This window comes from Penicillium macrosclerotiorum, assembly GCF_028827735.1.
Source record: "Penicillium macrosclerotiorum strain IBT 26536 chromosome Unknown utg000008l_segment0_segment0, whole genome shotgun sequence".
Lineage (NCBI taxonomy): Eukaryota > Fungi > Ascomycota > Eurotiomycetes > Eurotiales > Aspergillaceae > Penicillium > Penicillium macrosclerotiorum.
The window spans coordinates 1417194-1438973 of NW_026643087.1; the positions used below are offsets into that span (position 1 = coordinate 1417194).

The following is a 21780-nucleotide window of genomic DNA, read 5'->3' on the forward strand; positions in this document are numbered from 1 at the left end:
ATGGCTGGTCTGTGCAGGGTCTGGTTCTCATAACTTCTTTTGCTTGAGTGGAGTGATTCGTTCTATGTGATCGTGATATACTTTCGTCGTAATTCGTGGCCGGGATGGGGTAAGATCATGCACGCTTCGTGAACTAGAGTCGGAGGGAGAAGGATGAATTTCTGACTTATTTAATAGGTGTACCGGAAACCAGGCTGTTTAGTTAATTTGGTTAGCCTTGCAACTCAAGATTTTGCAACATGCATTCCTCCCTCTCTTGCTCGTCGGGAAAACTTACCACGCCCTCAATCACTTTCAAGCCTCGCCTCTGCTGCCGATTGGCAATGTAAAAATAGAGCGTGAAAGCGCCCACAACAGTAATCAGAAGGATGTGAGAACTAACACCACCATCATCAGTATCCTTAACTCCGGTTCTGATGATCAATCAGAAGATGCCGACTCACCCAACAGACACCCAAACGGCGGTTTGGTACTCTGGCGCCTCTTGGGAGCGGACGATGTAACTCCCGGCAACACCACCAAGCCCATTGCATGCCGTCACGGCGGCAGATGTGACAGCGCGCTTCCACTGGCCCGTGACATTGTTGGCTTGAAACGCGTTCAGAGCAGCCCAGTTCGAAATGTAGGCCCCTGTCGCCAGGAACGTCCCCACATAGCGCACCGTCACTTGCGTGGAGGCAGGGAGACCGAACATGAGAAAGCCGGCGATGATACACAGCGCGTTGAACGTGATCAGGGGCCCGCGCATGCGGTAATAATCACCGATTAGAGAGGTAAGCAGCACGGGGATTACGGCGTAGTAATATGGCTGGAGAAAGTCAGTCTTCAATATCTATCGAGAGGAAAATACCGCGAGGAATTCCACCAGGGTGAGTTTACTTACGGGAGTGGAAAGGAGAATGGAGTCATTCGACGAGAAGCCCATTCCGGACTGCAAAATGATCGGCAGGAAATAAGACAGCGCCGTCGACACCAAATTCAGCAAAAAGAACATGCATGCAAACCCGTAGATCTTGAGATCCAGGAAATTGCTGAGCACACGGGGCCACGAGAATGGCTCCGGAACCAAATCCGCGCGGTCGTCCTGGATGCGCCGCGCAGCCACGCGCGCTTCCCGCTCGGTGAGAAAGCAAAAGCTGCGATGCGAGTGTTCGGGGAAATCTACCATCCACCAATACGTGGCGATGCCCAGGACGCAGCTTATCAGGCCCTGGACCAGATACATCCAGCGCCAGCCGGCCAGGCCGGCGCGGCCGTCCAAGTGGTTGAGACCGAAATTGACCAAGGTGCCTGTGGCGAGAATGGTCACCTCACCCGATTGAAGGAACGCGAATCGAAGCTGCTGCTCTCGCCGGGGGTACCATGCGCTGATGAGATAGGTCAGGCCCGGGTAGATGCCGGACATGGCGATGCCGAGCAGCACACGCAGGGCGATCATCTGGCGCCAGGTGTGAATGAACGCGGTGCAGAGGGTCAGCAGGCCGAAGACGAAGGTGATCATTGCGAACCAGAGGCGTGGACCAACTAATCGCACGGCAATGGTGCAAGGCAATTGGAAGACGACGCTGGCGATGGTGAATATGAAGATGGACACCGAGTACCTATTGCCCTGGTCCAGATCAAGATCGGAGAGCATGCGGGTGACGGCCGCTGATGAGAGAATGCCCGAATCTAACAAATTGAGGCTGCAAAGCAGGCCGGCGATGGAGCAGAGGCGCAGGTCGACTTTCCATCGGACCCTTTTTTCGAGAGCGGCCCACTCACCGGGGTCGCGCTCTTCTTCGAGAGGAACCCGATCGTCGGAGGTAACAATGGCAGTGGTCTGTTCGGTCTTGTCTGGCATTTCGGTCTGAATTCCTGACTGATTGGCCACAGTCCTGTTTGTCGACATGGTCGCGAATGGTGTTTTCTTCTCGTCTGAAAACATGTCAACAAGCGTGATTGGAGGTCTGCGACCTCGGTTCAGTTCACGGCTTCACCAATGCAAGGATAGAGAGCGCCTAGGAACAGGCGGACTGGATTTGGGAGCACTGGTGTGATTGTGTGCAGGCGTGAAAAGAGAGATGCGAAAGAGAAGAGGTGCAGGCCTAGATCGAAAGGATTGGAAATCGGCCGAAGCACCGGCATTCTCGTTCGGTCCGGTCGCGTCGGCATCGGAGAAGATGGGGACTGTTGCAGCTGATTGACGAGAGGTCGTGCCTGGATTTTGCTTGCTCTCCGATGATTGACCATGTATAGCGTGGACCAGTGTAGTTCTATCGTTTTGATAGTTCTTCAGAGGGGGCCACAAGCCTATTCGGCATCCCGTTGATCTTGACGAGGATTTGATCCGCATTGGGGAGCAAATGGGGGGTTACAATGTAGAGGATGTATAAAACACCTAAAACGCAGTAGGCCGTCGGATGTCTACCTCTTCTCGGTCAATCATAATACTCATAAATGAAATCAACGATATCTATCACATACCTGGCACAACCACCAGTAAAGATCTGGATGATTTATGATTTACTCGGGCGGGATCTCCATCGGCTGTTTCCATCCCCACTTTGGTTCCCTTTGGTCCGCGTAACGTGGAATTGCAACCAAACACCCAAACACGCTACTTCAACCGGCGATGGATCAACAGACCATTTGTTGTGCTCATGCGACCTGGATGCACTCGCCTGGCTACACCGTATTGCTTCAACTAATCGCTCAGTATCTCCGATAGCCCCAAGCTACTTGGCAGGGGTCCTCCGTCCAAGCTCCCCGTGCCCCACGTTCGGGCGAAGGGAGCCCGCATCCACCGATCCACTTGGGGAGCTTTCGGTCCACGGATTCACGGGACATGGCACGATTCTTCCGCCCTCTCGACTTCTGCTCTTGAATCGACTCCTTCTCTCCTCCATCCCTCGATTTTCTCGCCTCCCAGCCATTCCATCCACATCACTTTTGACCATGGTCGAGCTCATTAGTCCTCCGGACCCACGTTCACTGCTTCCACCGCTTCTGGCCTGTCTCCCCACAGCTTTCGTTTCGCCGCGCCCGCCACCAGCTCTCCTCCCTGTCCTCTCTCCGATCCTGCGCCAGCGTGTCCAGATCCTCACCTCGGTTTCCACCTCGCCCTCTGACTCCTGGCTCCGGCTCCTCTGTTGGGATGCCTCAAAGGCCGAACGCCTGCAGAGCATCGTCGACGATGCCAGTTTCGAGCCACACCCGGTCTCCGGCGAGATTGACCTCCCGGGCGACATTCCGATAGCCTACAAACGCATTGATGACGAGACCCTACAGGCGCAGGTCCGGCTCCCGGAGTACCGCCTGACGGTGATCTATCTCTGGTGCCCCGACGACGACGCTGGCGGCGGCCGGGGCTGGCGTGTGGCGGAAGTGCTTCCGCGCGAGGGCCCCGCGGACGATGAAAGCTCGTGGGCTGCCTCGATCAGCGAGGCAAATGCCCAGGCCAAAGAACAACTCTTCGCCGACGTCCTCGACGATCGTGCGGAGGGCCAGCCCGGAAACAATGGCCCGCAGGAACAAGCGCCGGAGGATGACGACGACGACGATGATTACTGGGCCCAGTACGATGCCACACCGGGGAACAAGACCCCGGCCCCGCGGACGCAATCATCCAACCTCCCGCCCTCTGGTCTCTCGGAGGCGTCCTACTTCTCCCAATACGGCAACGTCCAGCCCGCTATGGACAACCACGACCCCGAAGAAGAGCAGCCGGAAGTCGGCCCCTCGTCCTTAAACGGAGATATGCTGGCCAGCTTGCTGCGGCGCCAGGTAAACGGTCTCGACGCCAAGGCGCCGCGCACCAACGGCTATGCCGCGGGTGACGTGCCCAACGACGAAGCAGCTCGCGCCCTAAGCCATCCCCGCCCCGCGTCCGCCTCATCCACCAGCTCGGATGCGGTCGCCCGGCTGGAGCTGGAGGCAGAGAGCCAGTCCACATACGAAGTTGGCGTGAAGCAGCACATCGGCACGAGCATCAAGAGCTTGTTCCGTCTGGCCAAGGCGACGGGCATGTCGCGGGTAGACTTCCAGGCCTTGGTGCAGACGGAATTGGAGCTACTGGAGGTCACGGACGATGAGTGATCGCAGCCGTGATTGCGAATTACCGGGACATATTCTGATCGGATATCCTTTTAATTTTGATTGCATCTACTTGCCTGATACCCATGAGTCCACGAGAATTTGGTCGAGATGCCGTTTTATATTTTGTTCTTTCTTGCTTCTTTTTGCTATTTTCTGCTATAGATGATGCATCATGGGGTTGAGGGAGCATTGCTTATTATGACTACATTGAAGCGCGACTATCTATCCTTCTTTTTTGTGAAAAAAAAAATGAATATGATCATTCCACCAACTTTAATTTATTCGTACCTTAGCCGTGTAACGACACAAGGGCCAACATGAAACGCTGTATAGTCAACCAAGTAACTTAAACTCAGCGTTTCAGATGTTAATTTGGACTGATACCAGCGGGCTCCTCGAATAGCATGACGCTGATAGCTAACAGATGACCCACCAGTGGGGGCCGATCTGTCATCTGCTCCAGCTTGACCTCGCCTGGGTATGTTGTCCCTGAACGATATCTAAACCCAGACCTTCCCTGCAATGTAGTGATGGCTTCCGGTGTTCCATTTGGCAATTCGGATTCCGAATTTTATATAGGGAATGATTTTATGTTTCTTCTAAGGGTAATATATTCGAGTAGATCTTTTCTCCAAATACTTTGATTAGAAAAAAGCTGACGCCTAAAGTGTTATAATGACTACTCGACACTCTACTTCTTCCGTTCATACTTCGCCCTCATAGCCGCCGGGCTGACAGCGGTTGCCTTGCCGTTCCCATCAACATCAAACACAAGCAAATAAGCCGGCAGACCCGCATAATGCGTTGCATCTGCCGACAACCAGTCATAGTTCGTCATATACTGACCGGTAAACGGGCCAATGGCGCCGGTCTTCGCGGCACCAGGGGAGAAATATGTTGATAGTTGCTTGTTAAAGCTCGCCTGGAAAGCGACCTGGCCTGGCTGGCCGGGCGAGGTCTGTTTCGAAATACTGGGGAGGAGGCGTGGGCGTGCGCCGAGAAGACTGGAGGACATCACATTTGTGCCGTTGGAGATCCACTCGGTGATGCTGAGACCGGACTTGGAGGTGATGACGTCGGACTGGTTGAACGCAATGGTGAGGGAGGAGTTGAGGCTCGGGTTGGTGGATACGTAGGTCCCGACGTAGTTGGTGATAGCTTCACGGGCGGCTTGTGCTTCGAGGGCAGGGAGAATGCTGGTGACGATGTAGTCGAGGATGATGTTGGAGAGTTCGCCGCGGCCGGCGGCGGTGCCGGCGTTCAGGATAGTGAAACCGGCGCCGTAAGATGGGATCAGTACGATATTTGAGCCGTACCAGCCGGAATCGCCGAGCTTCGTATATAGGTCAGTTATCTTGCCGGTATCGGGATGAATATAGCGAAGTATTTCCCAGGGGGCGCCGATGGAGTACGTCAGGCTTGCGGTGTGGGTTTGGGGGCGCATCCACTTGCGAGTCGTGTTGTCTGGGAGGAGGGTGTTGTTGAGAATGGATGAGCCGAATTTGGCGAGGTCATGGAAAGTAGAGTAGAGGCCCCCAGAAGGGATGGTAAGAGGCGTATTGCCTAAGAAGCCGAGGCTGGGATTCCCAACAATGACCGAGCGAGCGAAGTCGGCGGGGTTGGTAGGCTCTGTCGCGGACGTGGAGGTGAGATGCAGCGGCCGAAAGAGCTCATCCTGGTAGATGTCTTCCATCTTGTGGCCGGTCAGATTGGAGATCATAAGGCCGAGCATCATGAAGTTATCATTCGCATACATTGCTTCAGCCCAGGGGAGGAAGACAGGCGGCTGGGAGCGGACTGCGCGGATGGCATTCTGGCCATCGCAGACAGCCGAGATATTCCAGCATTTCCCCAGGCCGAGTATGTCGACAGGAGGCACTCCCCAAGCTGTGACCGGGTTCTGGGCGGAAATGTTGTAAGCCTCGTAGACAGTATAGTTGTATAAACTATCACCTGCTGGCCATCCCTCACGCGGAATCCCGGAGCTTTGAGAGGCCAATGCCCACGGAGTAATCTTTTCCCATTCAATTTTCCAGGCGGGATCTTTATCCCCTTGTTCCGCGACCTTGGAAAAGGCAGGATTGATCTCGGTGAGCGGACGGTGCCATTGCTCCTCAGTGAGAGCAAGCATCCCTGCGTAGACAGTGAACAATTTACTGGCACTAGCGATGCGGTAGATGGAGTCGCCATTGACCTTATGGGTACCATTCGTTGCGCCGGCAATTTCGGGGCTAGTGTAATGATATTGGAGCGTCTGTGCTTTGAGATCGTGAATGGACAATAGTCCCGTGGAGAAGGTTATGTTTTCCACGCCAGCGAGTGGCGTCGTGAGTTTGTTTTGAACATGCCGTTGCAGATAGGCGTCGAAGGTCGCGGTGAGATTCTTCCAGGCAGCGGACACCAGACTGTCACTACTAGTCAGGTCAACCGGGGCGGGATATGTGGGCCCCAGAAAGTCCGCTGTAGCGGTGGTAGCATATAGTAGCCAAATACCCAAAGCATGGCTTAGTTGCATGTTGAAGGACCGGTGAAGGACTGGGAAGAAACGATATCGAGGAACGTATCTAGAGAGGGTGAGTAAGATTGTAGGCAAAGGGAACCCCAATTTATACTTCACGCTTCTCAATCACGGCTACTTAAGCCGCAGTCTTCTTCCGATCCATCTTGACCCTGTTCTTCTGGAAAGGGGCTGTTCAGGCTGTGTCTTCTGCCTCCATCGTCATTTCATCATTGCCTTGTCGCATTTAGATCGCGAGCAGCCAATGAGGAACCAACGAACGCCCCGGTTTGCCGACGATCAGGCTCGGCACACCAACCCCGATTTGGTGGCACGTTCCGCTTGGCCAAATCATGAGAGACGGATGTACTGATATTGGGGGCGAACATAGAACAGACGATGTGCTGTCCGCTGCGACTCCTTTGTAAGCTTTCAAATGATGTGGTCCCTTTTCATTTTCGACTTTCAGTTCCAGAAGTTTGCGTGAGACATGCATCCGTCATGCCCCGTGGGCAATGCTAATCAAAATTCCAACGCCACACAACGGAAATCTGATCATGATTCGGTGTGATTAAGCAATCTTTTTTCATAATCGACTAGTCCCACCAATTTCGGCCTTGTTCAACAAGTGGCTCGGCGCTGATCTATTCTAGCGAAAACAATGCTAACTTCCTCTCAGGCTCTGCTGACATATTAATTCATCTGCTTTTCCCTTTGCAATCGCCTGGAGTATTTATCTACCAAGCTACTTCATTTTCAATGCCTACGCTTTTTATCTTCTTCACAAGTATGATGTCTCGCAAGACTTTGGTCCCCGCTCGTTCTAACAAGGTAAAGCCGGTCCAACTTTGTGCTACTCAGGATGGAACAAAGTTCCGTCGTTATCCTCAGAATTAGACGCGAGTCCATGGTTCACTGTTCAGCGCGAAATTCACTTCCTACTTCTTCAGCTTGCCATGAAGAGATTATATCGTGGCCCATAGTTTGGAATTAGCACAGAAGCTATATCCTACTCGCGAGTTCAGCATCACCGCGAAGTGTCCGACAGCCCGCAAAAGTCCCATTTTTTTCAATTGACGCATAGATCTATTGCACTCCTCCGAGTCTTGTTTTGAGAATCCAACAACTGCTGGCTGTTCCGGGTCAAAAGGAACACCTACTGTATTACAACTCAAATTCGCCACACGAAGGCTAATAAACCTCGTAATGAGAGCTTATCGAGCAGGAGCAAGAGCACCTTTGACCCCGTGCACACGGGGCGTTTGCGCAGCCGATTTGCCTATTATAGTCTGTGACCACGAGATTGAGTTGGCTCAGATCATGACAAAGTGGTTCGACATTGGTGCTGGTTTATCTGCAAATGATCCCCGTTGAAAACGACATGCTGATTCAGCGGACCGTTCATACACCGACACTGGAAGATCGAGCCGAATTGATAGATAATCAAGTGCCCAAGTCCGATTTTGTGTGTTTCCTCGATCGTTAGCAGTCTTAGGTTCCTACAACCTTTCCTATCTCAAAAATGAGCGATACGACAAGGTTAAGTATAGGATTTGTACAGGAAATCTCTGGTATACTCCGCGCAAATCAATAAGCTGGGCTGGGTTCTAGGGAAAAGGGGATTGCGAGCAAAGCTAGTCGCTGATCTTGAGATAGGGTTTCAATGTCCTTGAATGTAAATTATTAGAGAATAGTTTCAGATGCCAAATTCGCTCCACGACTCACGCTTGCCTAATTTTCTTCCCAAAAATCATCGACACACAAGCTCTCTCTCCCAATATCTCTGTCACATTTTCCCAGCATCGAGTCCAGAAGCAGGACCAGAACCACTCAATATCCGCTCAAGCAAGCCCTGGAGAGATTGCACTCGTATGCTATTTTTGTTTTGCTTTGTTTTAATTAGCGTGACATGGGTGGGTCTACATTCAAAGCAACACGTTAGGCAAGAGTAATCCTAAGTCATAGCATGGTCGATGTCAACAGCAGTCATAGAAATTTATATTATATTACCTCACATGTGTGACTGACTAATATCCTCTGTCACACCATCTAAGCAGTGTGCCGAGGCCTAGGTAGGGTAACCCAGCCTGGAGTAGATAGTGAGCAATCTCCACAATCAACTATTCAAGAAACATACTATTCTTTGCAGCATCATCACTTTCGTATCTCCCCATATCGATTTCAAGGCTCACATCGCAGGTAACCTTCCGCGTCATCGAGGCCTCCTTGTCGCAGATTGGTCTCGAAATGGCTGGACTACGAGGGATCTGATTGGTAGGGCTGGCGCTATACATGCGCGCCGCCTGGGCCACCGCCTTGTCTGGAAACAAGAAGACACGCAACCAACAATCCGCCCGCCCCTCCAACACTCCTTCCTCTGCACCCAGCTTTCCTGGCCTCGATTCCGGAGTGCCATGCCCTTTGGTGATTCTGGTGAGTCGTTTAAATCATTCTGCTCCGCCTCCTTTTTCTGCCTTTCCACCATCCTCCGTGCTTTGTGATGAAATCAAGGCTAACAGCTGTGCGGTTTGGGAAGTCTATTTACTTTAGGTAGTTTCGCGGTCGCTCTCTTTATTTCTTTTCTCCTTTCTTCACCATGTCGTCCCCTTCTTCCTCTCTGCGCAAGAGAGGCGGGAAGAAGGATGGCTACACGGCTCTGCCTTCTAATGATGACCCCAGCCCTGCGGTTGTAGCTGTGGGCAAGAAGTCAGAATGGGACTATTGGCTGGCCATGACCATTCTCACCGTGTTGGCATTTGCGACTCGTTTCTACCGTATTGACTTCCCCAATGAGGTCGTTTTTGATGAGGTTCATTTTGGAAAGGTAGGTTACTCGCAATTGTTCGCAATTTGATACTTGGGAGAAAAGGGGGGATCCGATGAACTAACACGTGGTGATCCTCCAGTTTGCCTCTTACTATCTACAACGCATGTACTTCTTCGATGTCCATCCTCCGTTCGGCAAGCTGTTGTTCGCCTTCATGGGCTGGTTGGTGGGATACGATGGCCACTTTTTCTTCGAGAACATCGGCGATTCGTATATTGATAACAATGTTCCTTACCTGTCGCTCCGCGCTATGCCCGCTACCCTCGGTGCTCTGACCATTCCCGTGGTCTTCCTGACCATGTGGGAATCCGGTTATTCGTTGCCAGCATGCGTGCTCGCCGCGGGCCTGATGGTGTTTGACAATGCCCATGTGGGCGAGGACCGTCTGATCCTCCTGGATTCGACCCTCGTTTTGTCCATGGCGCTCAGCATTCTATGCTATGTCCGTTTCTATAAGTTGCGCCACGAGCCGTTCGGTCGCAAGTGGTGGAAGTGGCTACTCTTGACTGGATTTTGCCTGAGCTGCGTCATCTCAACCAAATATGTTGGCGTCTTCACCTTCGTGACTATTGGCTCTGCTGTTCTTATTGACCTCTGGAACCTGCTGGATATCAACCGTCAGCAGGGCGCTCTTGACATGGTCACCTGGATCAAGCACTTTGTGGCTCGCGGAGTTGCTCTCGTTGTCATTCCCTTCTTCTTCTACCTCTTCTGGTTCCAGGTTCACTTCGCGATCCTGACTCGGTCCGGCCCTGGTGACGAATTCATGTCGCCCGAGTTCCAGGAGACCCTGAGTGACAATGCAATGACCGCCCAATCGGTTGGTGTTCAGTACTTTGACAGTATCACTATGCGCCACAAGGACACCAAAGTTCTTCTCCACAGCCACTGGGAGAAGTATCCACTTCGCTATGATGACGGCCGTATTTCCAGCCAGGGCCAGCAGGTGACCGGTTACCCTCACAATGACACCAACAACTTGTGGCAGATCATCCCAACAAAGCCCTTGGCAGATGACGGTCTGCCCAAGAGTGTGCTGAACGGTGATATCATCCAGCTCCTCCACGTCGGCACCGACAGCGTTCTTTTGACCCACGACGTCGCCTCGCCACACTACCCGACTAACCAGGAGTTCACCACTGTCTCCCGCGAGCTAGCGGAGGGCGAGCGTCACAACGACACCCTGTTTGAGCTCAAGATCGAGAATGGCAAGCCTGACCAGGAGTTCCGCACCTACGCCAGCTTGATCAAGCTGATCCATGTCCCGACTCGGGTCGCCATGTGGACACACACGACCCCTCTTCCCGAATGGGGCTTCAAGCAAGCGGAGATCAATGGTAACAAGAACATCTTGCAATCCAGCAACTTGTGGTATGCCGAGACTATTGACGGCATTGAGCCTGACAGCCCTCGTCTGGTGCGAGAGGAGCGTAAGGTTAAGTCGCTCTCTTTCCTGCGCAAGTACTTTGAGCTGCAGGGAGCGATGTTCCATCACAACAACGCTCTCACCAGTAGCCACCCCTACGCCACTGAGCCCTTCCAGTGGCCGTTCCTGCTACGCGGTGTCAGCTTTTGGACCAAGAATGAGACCCGAGGCCAGATCTACTTCCTGGGTAACCCCATAGGCTGGTGGATTGCGAGCAGTCTGCTGGCTGTGTTTGCGGGTATTGTTGGTGCTGACCAGCTGTCGTTGCGCCGTGGTGTTGACGCGCTGGAGGAAAGTAAGTTACTCATTCTTTCTTTTTCCCCTTAATATTATCCGATCGATTATCGCGACATCGCAGAACTTCTCCGGTGGCTAACCATTCTTTGCGTTTGTCTTCCAGTCTGGGGTCCTGGTGCCCGTTCCCGTCTGTACAACAGCACGGGCTTCCTGTTCCTGTGCTGGGCTGCCCATTACTTCCCCTTCTGGCTGATGGGCCGCCAGCGTTTCCTGCACCATTATCTGCCGTCCCACCTGGCCTCGACCATGGTGACTGGTGCACTGATCGAGTTTATCTTCAACCTCGAGCCCCTGGACCCTGCCACCGCCCTGCCGCCCGTGGATGATCCCACAGGCAAGGCCAAGGCTACCCGCCGCCCGCGCCGATTCGTCACTGCGCGCGAGCGCATGGGTCGCAAGTCGCTCCTGGCGGGCTGGGTGGCCACCCTGGTCATTCTGGGTATGACCATCTGGGGCTTCTGTTTCTATGCCCCGTTGACTTACGGCACCCCGGGCCTTGACGTCGATGGCGTCAATGCCCGCAAGTGGTTGAACTACGACCTCCACTTCGCCAAATAAACGCCGGATCTCCTGGTATGAATGAGTTGGGGATGGATGTGGGGGGAATGAGGATGGGAAGGCTGGAGAATCTGTCTTCCTATCCTGGACTCTTTTGCCATCATGTTTGTGGTATCTGTAGGATAAATGTATCATCGTTTCTTTTTTTTTTCTTTCCCTCTCCTATCATCATTTTCAATCTGTTTTTTTCTTTTTTTTGCGTTAGAAGGGCGATGAAAAGGTGTTGGTGTTAACAAGCGCGATGCCGGTTACTCTTCAGCGGAGACGTGAGGACTTATTGACCTTTTTTGTCTGTACTCCGTCCTATCCTAGTCATGATCCGTATGCAGCTCGTCTTAATATTTCATCATCTGTTGCTGTAATTGCGTTTAGTTCCGCGTCGTTCCATGCCAAATTTATGGAACTACGGGGGAGTCGAGTCCCTTGTGCCACCCTTCGGCTGGATCCCGACCACGCCGGCATGGGGTTTTGTAAACATGTCGTGTCTTCCTGGGCTGGTCGAAACCAACTAGGTGATTCTGGATACACAGCTCTGCGAGACCGACGCGAACAGAGAAGATCATGGCAGGTTATCTGAAAATCAGAAGTTGTCGTATGTTACATTTCAGATTCTATTATTATTGTGCATGCGACTCGAGTCCTGGATCGGGGCGCCTCTCGGGACGGCATTACATCGTCGTCGGGATCGTGCTGAAGCTCGCATAGTAACCGGGCAAAACCACGGGAATAATCTAAAGGGGGGAGAAATCAAGATATGTCTCTTTGCCATCTCTTGTCGTTTAAATGTATTACTCGACACTCGATGGAAGAGTTCGATGGTTGGTGGGGAAGCAAAAAAGAGGGAAAAATGAAATGTTGGAGAAAAAAAAAATGATGGGAGCACGCGGAATCGAACCACGATATCCAAGGAGCAGCATGTAAATTCCATTTGGAGATTCACATAAGCTTGGTGGACTAACCATTATCCTATACTCCCTTCCTCGAAGGAGAATGTGCTCATTTTAAGATTCTTGTAAGCGACTACGGGAACCCGCAACGGTCGATAAATTCGCCACTGTGGGCTCAGCTTTTCGCCATACGGGACGAGAAAACGTCGAAAATAATACTTCTAATCTTGTCCTTCGCTGTGAGGCGAAAATTGAAGATAAAAAGGGGGATAGGTGGGTGTGAAGAGACGTTCATTTGTGTATTTCATTTATGGCCGCACAACTACCTAGACTCTGTGTACAGTATAGTTCGAGACAACACCAGAAGAAAATTGAATGTATGTAGTTAACGTGGTCACTGAAAGCTCCCAGCTGCTGAATGGGTTCCCGTCATGGTCCATGGTACGGGGTCTACAATCCTCCGATCCTCGAGTCCTCCGAGTCGTACGGTCGGGCCCGCGTGGAGGCGTGGTTTACAATTGGTGGACCGTAGGGGTGGCACGATTTCATATACATTAAAGCAGATTAACGGGACGCTGGCACGCCTTTTCGGGGATTGCTAAATTGCAATCGTCTTGTCGCAGAGGGCAAGTAGTCGTGTAGGTTGAAGAGCGCTTAGTTTGTAGGCGTCCCAAAAAGTACAACCTTGAGAATTGTCGGGCGTGCCACAAAATCCATTCTGGCTTCCATGTGGTGAACCAGCTATCATGGAAGGGAGTGAGAATTTCCGATGTCCTCTATATTTCCGGTCTATGTACTTCATATAATTTATGCATTAGGTTCTACGAACTTTGTCCATGGTTGGGCTCAATATATACATTCTTCCTCGGTGGTCCTCAATTTGGAGGGAGATTGGGAGTTATCATGGAAGGTTTCGATAGTTCATCCAATCTATATGGTCGTCAAGACCTGGACTCTTTGAGTCTCCTTCTTCCTCTCCTTCTTCCTCTCCTTCTTCCTCTCCTTCTTCATCTTCTTCAGTTTCTTTAGCTCCGTCTGATTTAATTCGACCGATGGCATTATTATTGGTGGGCGACTCGGCAACTCCGCGTTAGTTTATTTTTAGCGCTGGGCTTTCCCTTTAGCAACGCTCCCGTTCTCCCGGCTATACTCCGTACGTGGCTATACATAGAAAAGAGGTTTCACCTGGGAACGCTCTGGACGCTCTGGACCGTGTCATTGATTGGGTCTGCAGCTGCCCAGATCATCCACTCTTTTTTCTTTTTTCCTTTTGTTTTCGCTGTCGATCCGCTGCCGTCGACATCATCATTTCACATTCGCCTCCATCCCTGTACCCCCCGCGGTCCAGCCACGACACTTCGTACCCGCCACTGACACAGGGACATGAGAATAAAAACAAATCCCCATCCACCAATGCAGGGACGCCTTTCGTGGTCTGTTGGGTGGATGTGAAAGTCTGTGGGTGTAACCTTCCTCTTCGTTGGTCACAGTTGGTTGTGAGGATCGTTGAGGGCCAGCGGCTGTTTAGCGCTTGACTTTCTTCTCTCTTCTCCTCTTCCTCTTTCTCTCCGTCTTTGCTCTTTTCACTTTCTACTTTCCCCTTCCCTCATTCTTTCCAGTGCATTCCGGCCTGGTTCATTCCTTTGGCCCGTATTCGATTGGACGGATACTGTCTCCCGGTTATTCAGTTAGTTGTTCGAGAATTGCTCCGGGTTCCTCTGGTCGCTCAGGTGACTCCGGCTTCGTCTTCATTCTTGGGCGTTCCGACTGCCCAATTTTCTGCCTTCGTGGCTTTCTGGCTTGGATCGCGACTCGCCCGGCCTCTTCATATATCGAATCACATCGTCTCCCGAGTCAATTTGACGTGATCGTTCGTCGCCAATCGACGACCATCGACGACAAGCAACAGTTCGACGGATCTGCCTGACTGGCCGAGGGTCCTCCTACCCGACATCCAGCTCCACTCCCCACTTGCCCTTGGATCTGACTCGTGCGCGACTGAATCGCAGCGGAGCCCAGTGAAACGTGCTGTAAGTCTCGGGTCTCACTCTCAACCCCCGCTCGGCCTAAGGCGAATTCTTTGGCGAATTCACAGCCGGGGTGTTCTTTGTTTTTCTCGCTTTTTTTTTGCTTTCCCCTTTCCACCGTCTCTTGTGGTTCCCTCCCCGAACGCCTTTTCCCCGTTTGTTGATACCCCCTCCCGGTTCGGCGGTTCGACGATTCAGGGTTCAGGGTTCAGGGGAACCAGGACCCTCCCAACCGATAAGACCCCGGAGCCGAGTTTGTTGTGAGTTTGCAATCAAATCGCTGCAACGAATCCACACGGTGGATTCCGCCCGGGGGCCTTGATCAGCCGCTAAAGAAACTGTGGTGCCGTTCGGCTGCAGTCACCGTGCCAGAAGCTTCTTGACTGACTGGTTGCTCATTCTTTTTCCTCCCCCAGGTTCTCCCTTCATCCACCAACCTCCCCCTATTGTCCGTTACTCCCACTACCCGCTTGGGCTGCGTGTTGCCCACGCCTAACCTGCTTGTCCGCCGATACACGACCAGCCTCCCCTTGCGACCGGAGATCGTTTTGAAGACCCCCTCTCCCCCCCCCCCGACGAGACTAGTCGCTTTTGTTTCCCGTGCACCTGCATTTGACACGTCAAGCGTTAAAAAGGAGAAATTCAGAACCCACCCCTTTCTGGAGAGCTGGACTCGGTTGTTTTTTTCCCATGGGAGTTGCTCGTGATTTTTGAAAGGAAGCTAGCTACATTTCAGAGGGTCTTATCATTAACCGCTGTGCGTGCGACATTCCATCACAGCCGCGCCAATGCCCATCAAGCTGCCAAAGGGGTTCGCCCGGAGGAAGTCCTCCGGAAACGTCCTTGAAGATGTCGACGGGCACCCTCAACCCTCTTTCCGCGTATTTGAGCGCCCAGGAAACCCTCAACGATCCATGACAGACGGCGACCACCTGACCAAACGCATGAGTGATGGCCATATAGTGTCCTCAATGCTAGAGGATTCCGATAACATCTTCGCCGGCACTGAACACGCCTCGAGCAAAAATCGGTATGACCATGAACATGACCGTCCCCGGACGATGGATTCGCTAAGGAAGCGACTGACCGGTCACCACCGTCACAGCGGTGCAACGTATGAGAGCTCAGGCTCGACGCGGCTCAGCTCCTCGTCCACCCAGCCGTCCTCCACTGAGGTTCCTCCCCCCGACGATGCCTCTTCTCCACATTCGAGAATCCACGACATCCCCGCTCCTCCCCCTCCCCTCGCCGGGGCCCTGCGCGCCGCAGGCCGGACGTTTTCATTTGGCGGCCGATTTAGCAAGAACTCGACACCCCCTGCTCCCCGCATGGCGACACCAGATACGTCATCCAGGGAGCGAACTCATACAAGTGGCACAGACGAGACGGCCACCCCACCCAGATTACCGGACTCCCAGTTACAATTTGATTTGAGCGCAGGGGGTGATGACGATTTCGGAAAAATGTTTGATCATTTAGGTAAACGGAGTAGTGCCATCTTGCGGGACCCTTCTCCACAGCGGACTACTCAGGTACGAAAGGACCCATCCAGATCATAGGAAGTAAGGGGGAAGTAGATTTGGCAACTAATCACCGATCTAGTACTCTTCGTCCCCGCCAACGCAGGCCTTGCCAGAATTCAAAGCCTCAGACAGCCGGGCCACTCGTCCCGCTGCCATCACCACAGACCGATCTGTCCCCGTCGAACCATCCCCTTATTCGTGGAGTAGCCATCACTCCGATGAAAACCTGCTCAAGTCCCCGAGCAGCAGAATGGTTACCTCGCCCTCTCAGTCTACCACTGAGACTTTTACTGGAGTTCGCAAGCCCTCGCCATCCCCCGGACAAATGCTAGGTACCACGGCACCTCACCGTGGCATGGAGAAATCGACACGACGACAATCGGGTGGACTTCGAAAGAGCGGGATCTATTCAGCGGAACACAATTCGCGTGCCCTTGATGACGAGGACGCACGATTGGTTCGGCAATCTATTCTGTGGACCAAGGAAAACTCTCCACCGCATTGGAGCGATGGCGCATCTCCGTCGAATGGAACACCGCTCCTGGACAAGGGAAAGTCTACCAGTCCGTCAGGTCCCTTGAGTCCAGCGGAAGATAATATGTTCGCGCATCGCCCTTCACCTGCTCCTAGTGATCACGGCATGGATGATGTACGACTGGCTGTTCAATTCGCGGAAAATCTTCCGAAGACAGCCTCCCCACCTGGTAACAAGGTGATGACTCCGTCCCAATTCGAGCATTATCGCCAGCAGCAGGAGCTGCGACGTTCCAACAGCGATGCTTCTAAGAGTGATGATGAATCCGAACACGAGGATCTTGAAGATGAGCAGGATGAAGTCGAGAAACAACGCGAGACCGAACGGCAGCGCCGGAAGCAAGAGGCCCACCTCTCTGTATATCGTCAACAGATGAAGAAAGTCACAGGCCAGCAAACCCCCTCGCCGTCCCTTCGTCCTGTCATGACCGGGGCCAGCAGCAGCACCCCCAACTTGGTAATCAATCGGCTGTCCAACCCAGGTGACAAGTCTTCGAGCGGAAAGAGCAGTAATGAGGATGATGACGACGAGGTCCCGCTGGGCATTCTTGCGGCACATGGATTCCCCAATCGCAACCGCCCACCGACTCGCTTGACCAACGCCAACTCCAACCCCAATCTCCGCGCCTCGATGGCTCATCCGTACGCGTCGTCCGCTGCCTCCCTTGTGGGTGGTGAGGCAGGCAACCGGGGCAGTCTGCCTGTCTTTGCCAGGAATCTACCTCGCGATCCCTATTTCGGTGCTAGCCTGGTGAATCCATCCAACCGAGAATCTTTGGCATTGGGCGGTGGTTCGGGCTCGGTATATGGCGGGCCTTCCTCTCCCGTGCCTCCGGGGGGTCTCATCAATGTAATTGCGAACGAAGAGCGACAGAAGGCAATGAGGCGAGGAAGCCCTAATGCTCAGGCAATGATGCATGAGCAGCAGATGCAGATGCAGATGCAGATGCAGATGGGAGGTGGCATTCCTCGACCCTATTCCATGATGGGTCCACCCCCGATGTCGCCTAGTGAACAGGCCAATGTTCAACTGTCCAATCAGATGGCCGATATGATGCGGCTGCAGATGGAATTCATGGAAAAGATGATGACCCTGCAGGGCATGCAAGGCACCCCCTCCAATGATGGCAAACGGCATGTTTCCGCCCCAGATGATGGGGGGTATGCCAATGCAGGGCGGTGCCATGCGGCCACCATCAATGGCTGGCGGTCCTGCCATGGCCCGCCCCGCTTCGGTAATGGGTGGTCATCCCAACATGGGCATGAGACCAGCCTCCCTGCACTCCGCAGCCGGTGCTATGCCGCCTCATGTTGATCAGCGTACTCTCAGCATGATTGACCCCAATATTGCCGCCCGTCGCGGTTCGCCCATGCCGCATCTCCCACCGGGGCCCCCCTTCCACTCGAACACTGGCAGCTATGCCCCATCTATTGCACCCTCCGAGCGTAGCAATACTGGCCTGGCTTCTCGATACCGGCCCGTCTCTGTCATGCAAGGAGATTCCGCCCATTCCATCTCGTCATTGAACAAGGGCTGGAACGATGAAAACCTGCACCGCCAGTCCCAACTGGGCCTGCCCAAATCTTCATCTCTTGCCACTGTAACTGTCCGGCCGATGTCACGAACGAGTGAAGCTCCTGGTGGGCAACGCCCCATGCATGCCTCGGATGAAGACGACGACGATGAGGGCTGGGCCGACATGATGAAAAAGCGCGACAAGAAGAAGAGTAGCTGGAAGTTGAAGCGTGGCACTTCCTCTTTCGGCGATCTTCTGAGCGCTGTGCATTAAAAGAAACTTTGTTATCTCGACTTTGACCTCGCACAAGTTTAAACACTTTCAACACCATTGTCAAAAACTTGCATCTCCGGCAGACGAACACCTGGCGTCGCGCTGTATAGAAATTGTTTTGCCTCAGTTCAGGCCTGCTTCGCCTCTCATGACCATGACCACGCACATACACCATCCCACAATACAGGCTACTTACTGTGCATGATTCTACTTTGCTCAGTTATTTGCTTTTATCTTCGGACATGTCTCTTCTAGGAGCATTCTGAAGACTTAATTTACAAGTTTTCTTGTTTCATCATCTGCTGTTCGGGCTTCTTTTTCATTTTGTATCAACGTCATATTTAGGGGCGACCCAGTATGCTCAGGATTGTGAACCCTCAGACTCGTTGCCTGTCTTTCATCCTTTTCTTTCCTTTTTTTTGGCATTGGCGCAGGAAAGCATGGCGTTTGTTCCCCCCTAACCCCGCTCTCTCCCTCTCTCTCTTCCCCTTTTTCCCTTGGTCTCTTATGGTCATCTTGACATCTTGTGAGCATCCTTGCATTGTGTTTCCCCTCCTCCATTCTCCTCTTCTCGGCCTAAAAGTCTGAGCAAGAGGTATACTCATAATGCATCTCGGGCCGTTGGGCCTTTATATTTTTACTTGTTATGACGGGTCGATTTATAATTATTAAATGAAAGACACAAGCATTTCTCATGCCCCAATATTTACCTTGCTTCCATAATACCTCTCATTCAATCAAGTACTTCATTCGTAGAACTTCAAATTTAGTCAAACCGCGCTCGACCCTTTCGTAAACGCCCCTTTCAGCCTCGCTTACAGACCACCATCTGAACAACCACATCCCCTCCTGCCTGCCTTGAGATCCAATCCCACTCATGCATTCCACCTACAACTTCGTCTTGACAGCCTCCTCTTCACGCCCCTCCCGCTCATACTCCCGCATCCACGGCCCCTCCGGCATCGAGAAGTCCAATTCCCGCATCTTTGCGTCCAGCTCCCTCCGCTTCCCAGGAATCTCCCTCCGCTCCCCCTCCAAATCCTCCCGCTCCCACCCCGCCACAGACCCCGCCAATGCCCCGGTCACCTCCTCCTCCCGCCGCCGCAGCCGCTCCGTCTCCGCCACTAGGAACCGCTTCTGCTGCAGGTACGCCTTCTCTTCGTCTGACGAGAACGAGAAGAACTTGGCTATCCCCACAACGGCTGCCAGCGCACGTGTCCGGCCGCGCCCCTCGAGCGATGTCTCCATCGTGACGAAGATGTCTCGGCCGTTGATGATTTTGTACGTGTAGTTGATGAAGGCGATGATGCAGATTATAATGAGGAAGGCCACGCAGGCTTCGAAGGTTGTGGTGAGGAGAAGGATTGCCAAGTAGAAAGTTAGGGTTAAGGGGTCGAGGTTTGTTGGGAAGAGGGGGAGGGAGTGTTGGCGGAGAACGACGAGAGCTGTCAACATTTCGGGCTGGTGGGTAGTGGATGTTGGAAGTTGTAGGTTGTAGGTTGTAGATGAATAGAGAGGTGGTAGAGGTGGGCTGAGGGGATTCTTATTGGAAAGTGGCGTGCGGCGATGGCCTATGTGCTAAGCTTTTCGGGGCGATCGGAAGACCATAACGCAATGAACGCGTTGATGGGGGAGGCTGAAGCTCCCAGTGGACTTAACTCGGTATCCACATCGCTCGGCTTGCCGGATCTACGGGGTGGGGGCGGTTTGGGTAGAACGGCCGCTTGGGAGGTTGGAATGGGGTCAAGAGTGTCTCTGTTCGTAGTCAAGAGATCCTAGTGCCTTAGGGAGCGAGAGGGGGTGAATTAAGTCATGGCTGCAAGATATGAATTGCAGGGTTGCCTTATTTTTCTTTCCTAGGGGAGGTATTGCATTTGGGAGGATCTCTACAATGGTTTAGGACGTCGGTCCTTGGAGCTTTGATTGAGGTGTCAAATTGGAGACTGTACGGGCTGGCTGCCTCAGAACAAATGTGAATTTTGTATTCATGTATTTTGAGTCTCTAGAGGGGTGGTTCTTGGCGCTGTGGTTCTAACAGAATCGTGGTGCCTGGATCTGAGAATTTGCGCAAGTCCAGGTCAAATATAATAATGTTGTGTATTGTGTCATAGATTATGAGGATTTGGAACTGTTGCGGGGGCTTTGGTTCTTGGACTGGTTGTAAAATAGTTTATTTGATCTGGTTATGCTTATTGGAGATAAGGTTATGTTTTTCTTTTTTGGTTTGAAGGTTTTATGCTGAGCTGTCAAGCTGTGTCGTCCACCAAATATATCTTGACTTGGAAAAATCCCAACCATATTATTGACTCCTGCTGAATGGCGCACCCCCTAAGATAGACCACAGTATCTCAAAATAAACAACCTTAAACAAATTGGTCCCACCCATCCATGGATCCCCGACACGGTTCCAGATTGCTCGACTCCCGAGTAGGTCAAACAAAATCACGTGACAAAGAATCACGGGACCTGGCGCTCGGTGATATCAGGTGACTGGGACGATCTTGCCCGCGACACGACACTTTTCAACGAGATCATATTGGATTGGCTCCCACGCCACATCAGAGCCTGATCAAGATCGCTAGGCTCATATTCAACTACTCCTGCATATTAGAATTGGAATCTGAGCCTTGTTTATCCAGTTGCCTCCTTGAGCCAGTCCATTTAGGAGATTCACGCTGCCGTTACTCGGCTTTCACGACAAGCTCATCAACTCAGCGTCGCCCAGCCACCAGTGTTTAAAGAACTGTTGCTGTAACAATTTCCACGATACTATTTGTATCTGGCCTGAACAAGCCCTGCTTTCTTTGACCAGGATCCCTCCCAGGTCCTGCTCACGCAGTGCTCTTCCACGAATATCGACACTTTGAATCTGTTCATAGTAGTGTCTGCCCACCATGAACGCCCCTGATCGGTGAGTGCAGTCGTTATTTCTCTTCCTGTCTGATGGGGTCTCTTTGCCTGTTTCATTCTGTTCTCTGCATTCTGTTATATATTATGCATCTGTTGTGTTTCTTCTTCCCTTCCTGGAACAGGTTGGTTGCATGGTTCGTGGAGAGTGGTGTGGACAGGATGTTCTGGGCTGTCAACGGCTGTTGTGTGTCTCGAAATCACTGAGCTGGAAGGGGCGGCCCTGTAGCCAGCACCTCTGATTCCTGTGTTCACCTGTCCTCGACCATCCCAGCTTCACATCTTCACTTCAACACTTGCTTTTCCTCTCATGTCAATCTCTCTTCCCAACCCCCTCCCCCCAAGAGATCTCTTCGAAGAAGATTGTGAGAAACTTATTGTCATGTCTGGCAACGATATATCGTTCTCCACTGCAACAGATGCGATGGCC

The 21780-nt window shown here is 52.5% G+C and overlaps 6 protein-coding genes across 6 annotated transcripts; 3 read left to right on the top strand and 3 right to left on the bottom strand.

The window, feature by feature from the left end:
• Positions 1 to 170: 170 nt before the first annotated feature.
• N7462_008715 (putative MFS transporter) lies at positions 171 to 1927 on the bottom strand (the record flags this gene model as incomplete). The annotated part of the gene is made up of 4 exons (XM_057080430.1): positions 171 to 194; positions 278 to 377; positions 444 to 808; positions 884 to 1927. The coding sequence occupies 4 exons, from the start codon at positions 1925 to 1927 to the stop codon at positions 171 to 173; spliced, it is 1533 nt and encodes a 510-aa protein (XP_056930758.1).
• A 1010-nt stretch (positions 1928 to 2937) lies between these two features.
• On the top strand, positions 2938 to 4077 carry N7462_008716 (uncharacterized protein; the record flags this gene model as incomplete). Its single annotated transcript, XM_057080431.1, has 1 exon — positions 2938 to 4077. One exon carries the CDS (start codon positions 2938 to 2940, stop codon positions 4075 to 4077), a length of 1140 nt encoding a protein of 379 aa, XP_056930759.1.
• A 691-nt stretch (positions 4078 to 4768) lies between these two features.
• N7462_008717 (serine hydrolase domain-containing protein) lies at positions 4769 to 6592 on the bottom strand (the record flags this gene model as incomplete). The annotated part of the gene is made up of 1 exon (XM_057080432.1): positions 4769 to 6592. The coding sequence occupies one exon, from the start codon at positions 6590 to 6592 to the stop codon at positions 4769 to 4771; it is 1824 nt and encodes a 607-aa protein (XP_056930760.1).
• A 2578-nt stretch (positions 6593 to 9170) lies between these two features.
• pmt4 (dolichyl-phosphate-mannose-protein mannosyltransferase) lies at positions 9171 to 11682 on the top strand (the record flags this gene model as incomplete). Its single annotated transcript, XM_057080433.1, has 3 exons — positions 9171 to 9398; positions 9481 to 11122; positions 11228 to 11682. 3 exons carry the CDS (start codon positions 9171 to 9173, stop codon positions 11680 to 11682), a joined length of 2325 nt encoding a protein of 774 aa, XP_056930761.1.
• Positions 11683 to 15384: 3702 nt separating this feature from the next.
• Positions 15385 to 18443, top strand: N7462_008719 (uncharacterized protein; the record flags this gene model as incomplete). The annotated part of the gene is given in 3 exon segments (XM_057080434.1): positions 15385 to 16128; positions 16199 to 17791; positions 17805 to 18443. 3 exon segments carry the CDS (start codon positions 15385 to 15387, stop codon positions 18441 to 18443), a joined length of 2976 nt encoding a protein of 991 aa, XP_056930762.1.
• Positions 18444 to 19331: 888 nt separating this feature from the next.
• N7462_008720 (uncharacterized protein) lies at positions 19332 to 19898 on the bottom strand (the record flags this gene model as incomplete). The annotated part of the gene is made up of 1 exon (XM_057080435.1): positions 19332 to 19898. The coding sequence occupies one exon, from the start codon at positions 19896 to 19898 to the stop codon at positions 19332 to 19334; it is 567 nt and encodes a 188-aa protein (XP_056930763.1).
• Between the last annotated feature and the right edge of the window lie 1882 nt (positions 19899 to 21780).